This window comes from Mus caroli, chromosome X (genome assembly GCF_900094665.2).
Source record: "Mus caroli chromosome X, CAROLI_EIJ_v1.1, whole genome shotgun sequence".
NCBI lineage: Eukaryota > Metazoa > Chordata > Mammalia > Rodentia > Muridae > Mus > Mus caroli.
The window spans coordinates 146159762-146170936 of record NC_034589.1 but is presented as its reverse complement, the minus strand read 5'-3'; the positions used below and the strand labels follow the sequence as shown (position 1 = coordinate 146170936).

Below are 11175 nucleotides of genomic sequence, written 5' to 3'. Positions count from 1 at the left end.
TAAAAAAAAAATCAACAGCCAGGTATTTTGATGCACAACTCTTAAGTGCAGGTTAACTCTGAGAGTTCAAGGCCAGCCTAGTCTGTAAAGTGAATGCCAGGCTTGGACTGCATAGCGAGACCCTGTCTTAAAATAAAGACCAGTAATATAGACAAATCTTACAAAACAAAATGTCGCGCGAAATAATCCAGATTTAAACAGTGTGGTTCTATTTACGCAGAATTCAATATTATAAATAAATAAATAAATAAAACAGAACGGGGCAGGGGACAGAAATACGTAGGAAGGGAAACTAGAAAGAAATTCCCTGGATAGAAATGCTATGTATGGGGCTGGTGAGATGACTCAGCGGTTAAGAGCACCGCTTGCTCTTCTGAAGGTCCTGAGTTCAAATCCCAGCAACCACATGGTGGCTCACAACCATCTGTAATGAGATCTGACGCCCTCTTCCGGGGCATCTGAAGACAGCTACAGTGTTCTCACATATAATAAATAAATCTTTAAAAAAAAAATAGAAAGAAATGCTACGTATTTCGATTAAGGTATGGACAGATATTTAGTTTTCAAAACACCGAAAGGAACGAATGAGGCCTCCATTACGATGTTGCCGTACATAAAGACGTTAGAACGAGACGTGATTAATTTAAATGTGGGTATGTACTTTTGACAATCCCAAACTCCGGCTATATGAAAAGCACAACAAACCGGAGATGGAAATCAGTGAGAAGGAAGGGCAGAGCACAGAGAGGGTCAAGCCTCATGAGTCACTAGCACGCTGCCGGACGGACCGCAGGAGCTTCGAGCATTCCGGAGCCCGAGCGTCCCAGGAAAAGAAGCCCGCACGCTTTTTCCGGCATATGCACAAAAAAAAAAAAAAAAAAAAAAAAAAAAAAAAAAAAAAAAACCGGCTGAGTGTCCTCACCGGAAGGGTCCGGAGGGAAATGTTGCCACCGGAGCAAAGAACCCGGTAGCACTTTAGTTCCTGCGCGGATGCTGGAGCTGGAAGGCTCCGGGCGGGCGCACGGCTGACTGGGGCTCGCAGAAGCAGGCCGCCGGGGCCCGCCGTTCATCCGCCGCTACGATGATTCCGGTGTCGCTGGTGGTGGTGGTGGTGGGTGGTTGGACTGCCGTCTACCTGGCCGACTTGGTGTTGAAGGTGAGGGCCTCAGGCCTCAGGCCCCAGCCGGTGGAGTCCAGGGCTGGTGCGCATGGTCCTGTGTCGCCCAAGGCCTTTTCTCTTCCCCTGCGGAGTCTCCGCGCCGGGCCGGGAGCCGCTCCGAGCACCCGCGGCGTCTGCGTGCGCTCTCCCGCGTGGCGCATCCGTCCGACAGAGTAAAGAAAGTAGGGCAGGCAGGCTGCGGGAGGGGAGGGGTGTGGCGGCCACCGCATTGCGGGCGCCGTCGGGTCCCTGCGGCTTTTGGGCTCCTTCCCGGGAGGAGTCTGGCGGGCTTGGGAGGCACGGCTCGAAGGAGGAAAAGAAACGAAAACTTCCGCTTAAGAAAATGCATTGTGGCCCTTCTTTGTGCTAAGGTTAGGACCCGTGAGACGCTGCTAGTGTTGTGATAAATCGAAATCAGATTGTGACTTAAATCACTGGCGTCAAACTCGAAAGTACACAGGAGCATCGGTGGTTCCAGTTTAAATTTAGATTCTCTGATTTCGTCAGATCTGGGAGGAAAGCTAAGATTCTGTATTTCCAGCCAGTTTCTCTGGCCCACGGACGGACGGACGGGCTGACCCACAGGCGGTGCTTTAAAGTAGCATGCTTAAGTAGCAAAATTTTAGATAGCCACATTTTCTATTATTCAAATTCTATTTACACCCTACACTCCCTTTTTCACAGTGACCGCACACACTCTGAGCACACGGTGCATTTTTTTTTTTTTTTTTTTTTGAGTATTGTGGGTGCTGGAATCGTAAGAAGAAATTTCAAGAGTTTGTCTGAGCACGTGTTTCAGACATCCTTGGAATGGGGTGGGGGTGGGGAATACGAGCTTAGAATTCCCAAGGGTTTGGAAATCACAATCATAAATAGTAAAACCTTCATGTTTGTGTTCTTTTAAACAAAATACCTCGTGACACTTCGTCTTAGAAAACAATAAAATCAAATGGCACCTGTGCTTCTTTGTCATATTTAAACGTTGGTATGCCAGACTATGAAGAGAGAGCTTAAGAGAGCTAGGCTAGGCCACTTTCTAACCTCTGTGACCTTAGGCAGATCGCTACTTGTGCCTCCATTTCTTGTCTTTAAATTGGGAAAGCAACTGAAAGGATCACCTGAATTTATGGAGAGGATTATATTATGCATCCACATAATATACTGTATCGGAGGTCCAAGGACCAACAACACTTGGATGATCTGGGTACTTCTTAGAATGGCAGACTCTCAGGTGTCACCTCTGCCATGTAAAATCAGTCTGAAGCTTAACAAGGTTCCCCTGATCATTTCTGTGCACATTTGTTTGAGAATCACTAGTGCAGTGGACTTGGTTTTAGTGCTTAGCAGCACAGGCCACAGTGATTTGGTGATGGGGCTCAAGAGAAAAGCGCATGATTTCTTCATGTTTCATATGTTAAAAAAAATCCCAGATAAATAGAACTCATCAAACTCATACAGTCGGTCGCAGGTCAAGAGAGTGAGAAGGATGTGGCTTTAATTTCTGGGGCATCCCCTGTCTTCATAAAAGCACCAGCTCCTGAGGAGTGGTACTGATTCGGTATCTGCCTAGGAATGGGAAGCAGCCTTGCCTGAAAAAATGTATATGGCTGTTTTGTCTGCTTCTCTGTACATGTACACTGCATGCATTCAGTGCCCACAGGGGTCAGAAGTATTCCCTGGCACTGGAGTTACAAATGGTTCTTTAGCCACCATGTGAGTGCTGGGATTTGAACCTGGGTCCTCTGAAAGAAAAGCCACTGTTTTTACAGGCTGAGCCTTCTTGCCAGTGCCTGAGAGCTTGACTTTTCCGAACTTTTCCCTTCTCTTGATCCTGCTGTCTTACCCTTGGTTTTCGTAGCCCAGTAAACCTCTGCTGCACAGGTGTGCCAGTCGTCTTTTCAAGTCATAGAAAACAGGCAGGCTTAAAAAATGCCATCAGAAGACAGTAGAGACAATTACAGATACTGGCATTCAGACTGTGGCCATTTCTTTATGATGGTAAAAGACCTGAAATAGCCTTTTAGGAAAAATGCGTTTTTCCATACAGATGGTCATCAGTTACAACAGTATTTCAGTGCTTTCTGTAACTCCCTTGTTATTTATAGATCTACTTTAGCCAAGGACTTCAATTTATAAGAACTTTGTGATTGTTTATAAGTAGCCATCGCCGTAACCCTTGGGGAAATTTAAGAGCTTCTACTGAGACCTAGAGGACATTAGGTAAATTTTCTAGTTTTGTCTGGTTTAACTTGAGGCTTGCTTAGATGAAAATAGAAAATATTGATTGAAAGTAAGCTACCTCTTCTGTTGAATCCACTCAGTCTAAAAATTATCTCAAAAGACCTGTTTCCTGTCTGTGGCAATGAAATAAGCAGGGCCATCCACTGTGGTGGTTATTGGATGTGTGTGGCTATCTAGCGTCTGCAAAAGCTTGTCTGGCTAGAAATATGCTATGAGTGTAATTTTAGTTCCACATTTCAAAGACTACTAGAAATAAATGTCTCATTGTTCTTACATTGACTACACATTAAAATAATCGCTTGGATTTGGATATTTACAGATTATAAATATATGAAAACGAATCTTTTCTTTTTTAAAATTTGGCTACTAGACAGTTTAAAATTCTGTGGCTTGAAGTTTTGATGTACATATTTCTTATGGGCTTTATGGTTCTAAGCAGAGGTCAGGAGTGTCGGTGTCGGTGATGGTTTGGGTTTGTTTTTTTTTTTTTTTTCTCGAGACAGGGTTTCTCTGTATAGCCCTGGCTGTCCTGGAACTCACTTTGTAGACCAGGGTGGCCTCGAACTCAGAAATCCATCTGCCTCTGCCTCCTGAGTGCTGGGGTTAAAGGCGTATATCTCTATTACCTGTCAAGGTCAGGATTTTTTTTTTATTTATTTTTATTATATGTAAGTACACTGTAGCTGTCTTCAGACACTCCAGAAGAGGGAGTCAGATCTCCTTATGGATGGTTGTGAGCCACCATGTGGTTGCTGGGATTTGAACTTCTGACCTTCGGAAGAGCAGTCGTGTGCTCTTACCCATTGAGCCATCTCACCAGCCCAGGATTTTTTTTTTTAAATGGGCTGGAATAGTACGTTTTTTTTTTGTTTTTTTTTAAATTATCTTTATTCCTTAATCCTCTTTTTAGTCCAGACTTTACCCTGCCCCCTGAGTCTGCCACCCCTTGACCACTCCCCATCCCATCCCCCCTATCTCCAAGAGGATGTCTCCACCCCACCACCACCACCCCATCAGGCCTCCCCTCTCCCTGGGGCCTCAAGTTTCTCAGACCAGGCAGTCCTCTGCTGTATATGTGTCCGGGGCCTCATATCAGCTGGTGTATGCTGCCTGGTTGGTGGCTCAGTGCCTGAGAGATCTCAGGATCCGGGTCAGTTGGGACTGTTGCTCTTCCCATGGGGCCACTCTCCTCAGTTTCTTCCAGCTTTTCCCCAATTCAACCACAGGGGTCCCCAGCTTCTGTCCATTGGTTGGGTGTAAATATCTGCATCTGACTCTTTCAGCTGCTTATTTCTCCTCTCAGAGGACAGGCATGCTAGGCTCCAGTCTGTAAGCACCCCATAGCATCAGTAATAGTGTCAGGCCTTGGAGCCTGCCCTTGAGCTGGATCCCTATTTGGGCTTGTCACTGGACCTCCTTTCTCTCAGGCTCTTCTGTATTAAATAGTAAGTATTTTAAGCTTTATGGATCACAGGATCTTTGTTACAAATTCTTGGGTTTTATTTCCTATTTGGAGAAGATAGGGTTGAGCCAGCATTTCTCGATGTGAGTCTGGCTGGCCTGGAGCTCACTGTGCCAAACATGTTGGCTATAAACTTTGAGAGTTACTTCTGCCTTTCCTTCTCCATCACTATTATGTAGTGGGATTACAGGCATACTCCACTGTGCTGGCTACTTTTGATTATGGATTTACTGGGATTTAGAATCACCATGGAAACAATTCTCTGTGTATGTGGCTGCAAGGGATTATGTAGTTTAGGATAATTGAGTGAGAAAACCCACCGTAAATGTGGGAAGTACTGTTTCCTCTTCCTCTGCCTCTCGACTATGAATGTAATGTAACTAGCTGCCTCAACCACCTACCTGCAGTGCCATATCTTCTGCTCCATGGTGGGCTATACTCTGGAGCTGTGATCAAAATGAAATCTTTCCCAAAGCTGCCTTTTTGTCACAGTATCCATCATAACCACTATCCCCAGCAGTTGCCTTTTAAAAAACATCCCTTAAAAATTTTAAAACTATTCCTAAATTAGAGGCTATAAGCCAGATTTCACTTTTGGGTTAAATATCTCTGGAAACTAACCTGGCCTACCCAGGTAATTGGAGACTTTTAATACTTTGCAGAAAAACAGTGAGGCTTTAAGATTATAAACATTTGGGTGGGGCTGGGATTGTAGTTCAGTTTGTGGAGTGCTTGCCTAGCACACAGAAGTCCTGGGATGAATCCCCAGCACTGCATAAACTGGACATGATATCAAATGCCTGTAATCTCAGCACTTGCGAGGTGGAGTCAAGAGGATCACAAATTCAAGGACATCCTCAGCTATGTGGAAGCTAGAGGCCAGCTTGGGTTACATGAAACTAACTCAAAAGATATTATAAACTTTTGCACCACTAACATCTTGATTTCTTTTAGAAAGTCTTTATTTTCTTTATTTTATTTATTTCTTTGTTTTCTTATGTTATAAGTCTGCTCTTCAAATTTGAGTGATGCTGAACTTTTCTTTCTCTTAGTCATCTGTGTATTTTAAACATTCTTATGAAGACTGGCTGGAAAACAATGGATTGAGCATCTCTCCTTTTCATATAAGATGGCAAACTTCAATTTTTAATCGTGCCTTTTACAGTTGGGGACGGCGGAAAGCAAGGATGCTTTACCAATGGTACTTTTCATCTTCAATTTTGGTCTAAATTAGTAATTAAATTATAATCATCAGAGTTAGTTTATTAACAATTTCCATCATTTTTGGATCTATTGAGCATATGTATGTATATATATATACACACACACACATAAATATATATATGGAATTGTATCATTGTGCTTTTTCATACATTAAAAGTCATGGCACCTGAGCATAGTGGTACATTTCTGTTATGCCAGAAGTACCAGGAGTTTTAAAGCCATTCTGAGTTAGATTTAAGTTTGAGGCCAGTGTGAGCTACATGAGAACCTTGTCTCAAACAAAAAGTAAAATGAGGGAGACTGGAGAGATGGTTCAGCAGTTAAGAGCATTTGCTGTTCTTCTAGGGGACTCAAGTAAAGCCTAAATTGAATGAATGAATGAATGAATGAATGAATGAATGGAATGAGACACTTATGAAAATTTATACTTTTATATTTTCTGTGGTCTTTGGGACACCTAATATCCTAACAATTTCTTTTTAAAAAGATGTGTTTATTTTTATTTTGTCGTTTTGTTTTGCTGAATTTGCACCACCTGCGTGCAATGCTCCCGGGAGCCAGCATCAAATCCCCTGAAACTGGAGCAGCAATTGGGAACCAACATGTGGTACTAGGAACTGAATCTGGGTCCTCTGCAAGAGCAGCCAGTGCTCTTAACCTCTGAGCCATCTCTCCAGCTCCCCATAACAGGTTCTTAGTTCAGAGAATTTGGGGCTAGTGAATAATGTACTCTAAACTACTTTCTGTTAAAAATGAAACTCCAAGTAGAAACAACAGCACACACCTCTAAGAATCCCAGCACTCCTGAGGCAGTCTGAGGCAGCAGAACTGATAATTTGAGGGAAGCCTGGACAACATAGCAAGTTCTGGGCAACTCCAGGGTACATAATGAGTCTTTGTCTCAATATATATATTATCTTAATTAAATAAAGTAATACAGAGAAGAAAAGAAAAAGGCAAAATAGAAAAGACACTTCAGATCAATCCTGTGGATAGTTTAACAACTTTTAATTTTCTCTTTTAGAGCTTTTCACCTGAAAGTCCAAAATATTATGGAAAATGTCCACTTTCAGTTATAAGACTTCACCTGTTGATTGCCTTGGAACTAGAACACAGTTGAGAATGTAACATCCTTTGAATTATCTTTCTGCTTTCTAAAATATTTTCTAGATTTTAGGGTGGAGTTATGTTAGCAATTTTAACATTATAAATGAAGACAAAAAATTACAATTCAGAATTAAAGAAACAACATTGTAAAAATTTTTTAAAGTAATATATGTGAACAGCACACACATAAATGTAAAGAAAGCTCCAAATGTATTTAAGCTAAATATAAACAAATAATCAAAAAGCCAGAAAGGATGAACATTAAAACAAAAGTAAGATTATTAAAACAGTTCTACAACCTAAAATTTTACAACAGAAGTTTATAAAAAAAATAACAGATTAGTTCAGCCATAAGAGTAATTTTTATTATTGAAACAACAAAATAGGGGCTGGAGAGATGGCTCAGTGATGATCACTGACTGCTCTTCCAGAGGTCCTGAGTTCAATTCCCAGCAACCACATGGTGGCTCACAACCATCTGTAATGGGATCTGATGCCCTTCTCTGGCATGTCTGAAGACAGCTACAGTGTACTCACATATATTAAATAAGTAAATAAATCTTTTTTTTTAACCAGAATAAACAAAACTATTAAATTTGCCTGTCTTGATATTTAAACTAATTTTTCACAAAGCTAAAATGCGATAAATAAGATGCAGACAGTAGAATAGAAAATAAGTAATGTGAAATAAGTGAATGCCCTAATGTTAATAGCATTTTTAACTATAGTAAACACAAGCAAAACTGGGCTGTAATAAATGAGCAAATAGAGAGGAACCCCTGCCCCCTCGGCCCTTTTTTAAAACTTGGCAGTGATATTTAGCTTTTTAGGGTGTCAGAGTAGAATTACCTATGAGTCAATCAGTTCAGATAGGGAAATAAGGCTGAGCTATTGGTCTTGTTTAAAAGACATTGTTTAAAAGTTACAAAATGTGGCCAAGTACTTTGTTAGTCCATGCACTGTGAAGAATTGTATACTCACAAGTTTGTTTTTGTTCTTGTTGCCAGGTTCAATTTTGGAATGGTGTTTGGCGTGATTGCCATGTTCAGCTCTTTTTTTCTCCTTGGAAAAACACTGATGCAGACTTTGGCACAAATGATGGCTGACTCTCCCTCTCCTTATTCTTCCTCTTCCTCTTCCTCGTCTTCCTCTTCCTCTTCTTCCTCTTCCTCCTCCTCTCTTCACAATGAACAGGTGTTGCAAGTTGTGGTAAGTACACTCTTTTTTTGTCTTAACTGATTAAACACAGATATTATTTTTTCTGGCTTAAGTAGACAAAGTAAAATGCCTCATAATTTTTCAGATTACACACTTAACTAAAAATCATTAATAAAAGATTAGCAGAAATTGTCGCAGTATTTGATGGCAGTGGAAATAACTAGGGCAGAGAATAAATGGATGACTAATAAGACAGGCAGTTATGACTGCTCCCCTTAACTCAGGGTGTCTTCTTGAGATGTGTAATGATTATTTCTTTCAAGGAGCAGGCATGCTAACTTGAGATCTCCGTAACATACATCTTAACCCTTGTCTTTTTCATGGCTTTCAGAATTTAATGTTCTTTTAGTTAAAAGTATAAGGCTGGTGCTGGGAGGGAAAGGTATGAGACATTTTCGAATGATCACTGGGATTTCTTTGAAACTGGATCACATTCTATAAGTGGGGCTAGCCTAATATTTGGTATGTAGCCTAGGCTGTCCTCGACTCATGGAGATTGTCCTGCCTCTGCCTCACACCTGCTGAGATTTCAGATGAGTCACTATACCCACTCTGTGATTTCTTTTTTAAGATTTTTTTTTACTGTTTTACCTGCCATATATGTGCACTATATCCATGTCTGGTATCCACAGAGGTCAAAAGGGGGCATTGATGTCCCTGGAACTGTAGTTACAGTCACTGTATGCCACCATGTGGATGCTGGGAACCAAATCTGGGTCCTCTGCAAAAGCAGTAAGTGTTCTTAACTACGGATCCACCTCTCCGGTCTCCACCTTGTGATTTAATGTAAAAAAAAAATACCTGATAGGATTTATTCCATTGGCTGTAAGCTAGTGCAGTACTCTTCCTTTAAAGCACATGTGTGGGCTTATAGCTTATCTTTTGGCAGTCCTGGAGCCCGGAAGTGCATCATGCATGTAAGCCAAGTGCTCTACCCCCGAGCTACAGCCCCTGCATCTTCAGTTTGCAGGAGTGCCCAGCATTGGCTCAGTTTCGTGTCACAAGTTTTCAACTTTTATTTATTTATTTCTACTTCACATTTTAAAAAAGATTTATTTATTATTTGATGGATGTGAGTACACTGTAGTTGTCTTCAGACACACCAGAAGAGGGCATCAGATCCCATTACAGATGGTTGTGAGCCACCATGTGCTTGCTGGGAATTGAACTCAGGACCTCTCGAAGAGCAGTTGGTGCTCTTAACTGCTGAGCCAACTCTGCAGCCCACATTTTTATACTTGTAGTTTCTACTCCATGAGTTATGAGTGTTGCTTTTAATAATGTTCTTATTCATAGGACATTTAAGGGTTAGGAACAGATTATTTTAAAAAGAAGGAAATCTGATCTCTATGACCTGTTCTCAGTTGGGCAAATGTGGAAGAACTTACAAGTGATTTGCAGAGAGTAATAAAGGATGGTCACACCTCTTTCTTAGGAGTTGAGATGATTTGTTAGGTGCAGCTGCTGCATAGGCCAGGAATTATTTCTTCAGTAAACATTTCATGAGTGTATCCTTCCTGCTGGCCATGGACAGGGTCCCAGTTACCTGGAAAACAAAACCCAGTGCTCACATTCATGACATTTTCAGTCTAGAAGATGAGATGCTATGATTGTTATTTGATTGGACATTATACACAGTGCTGTGTAACAAAAGAAGTATAATGGGTACGTGGCACTAGGAAAGGAGGAGAGAGCAGAATGATGAGGGCAGTTCACATAGCCTGGAAGTGGAAGATGAGACTGATGAGAACTGAGCAGTTCCGGACTAGAAAGACCACCTTTACATGGAGCACAGTAAGAAGTATCCTAATAATCATAAATTCCTAGGTAACACAGGCAGTGTTTCCCATGTGAGGTTTCTGTAATGCATTTTATTTTGTTCTCTCAGCAGACGGCCAAAGTGCAGGATACACTCATAAAGTTTACTTTGTTCTTCCTGGCTTACAGATGAGAAAGCCAGTGCCCAAAGATATTTTCCTAGGACCAGTTAGTAGATAGTGTATCCATCATTAATGATGATATTATCTATGTACATTATGTTTTACTCCTTTAAAATGGCAAAGAAAAGCCCGGCCTAGTGGTACAAGCTTATAATCCTAACTACTTGGGAGGCTGAGATGGGAGTAAGTTGAAGGCTTGCCACAAAGCAAGTTCAAGGCTAACATTCACAACTTAGTGAGAACCTGTCCCAAAGTAAAAGGTAAAAGAAAGTGTTGGGAGGCATAACTAAATGGTAGAGCACTTGGTTAGCATGCATTAGGCCCTAGGTTCAATTTGAGGGTCAGGGATGGAGAGAAAAAAAAGGGAAAAGGAAGAAGGGAGGTGAGTAGAAGGCTCATTCAAGAAAGTATACATATTTTTGGCCTGCCCCTATGAGGAATATGGTGAAAGTTTAGAAGGTAGGTGTAAGTTTTTGGGTCCCCGTTTGCTTGCCACAGGGCTCTGCCTCTTGGCAAGGTGGGCCGAGGGAAGTTTGACTGTGCTTATTACCCCCATGCTGCTGCTGGCCATAGGGAAGCCCCTAGACACTGCTCCTGGGATGAGAAGGCACAGTCTGTGGCGCAGGATAGCTGGAGCTGGTTCAGGGCTTCCTGGGCCTGTGAAGAGGCCAGGGCCGTGGGGTCCCCTGGCTCTCGGACACCCAGGCGCCACAGGAAGTCTCAGAATAGTTGAGAATGGAATCTGGGCCCCTGAGCTGGATCTGGCCTTTCAGGCTGGGGAGCTCCTGCTCAGAAGGGGGATCCCAGTGAAAAGAGGCAGTCCA

The 11175-nt window shown here is 42.0% G+C and overlaps 1 protein-coding gene across 2 annotated transcripts in view; it reads left to right on the top strand.

The window, feature by feature from the left end:
- The first annotated feature begins 972 nt into the window (after positions 1 to 972).
- Positions 973 to 11175, top strand: part of Mbtps2 (membrane bound transcription factor peptidase, site 2) — a 56727-nt gene continuing 46524 nt past the window's right edge. The window contains exons 1-3 of one of the 2 annotated variants that reach the window (XM_021153369.1): positions 973 to 1156; positions 5915 to 6063; positions 8201 to 8402. In XM_021153369.1, coding sequence (XP_021009028.1) covers positions 1082 to 1156; positions 5915 to 6063; positions 8201 to 8402 — 426 coding nt within the window. In that variant the 5' untranslated portion in view covers positions 973 to 1081. The remainder of the gene's footprint in view (positions 1157 to 5914; positions 6064 to 8200; positions 8403 to 11175) is intronic. The other variant, XM_029473359.1, reaches the window with a different exon arrangement.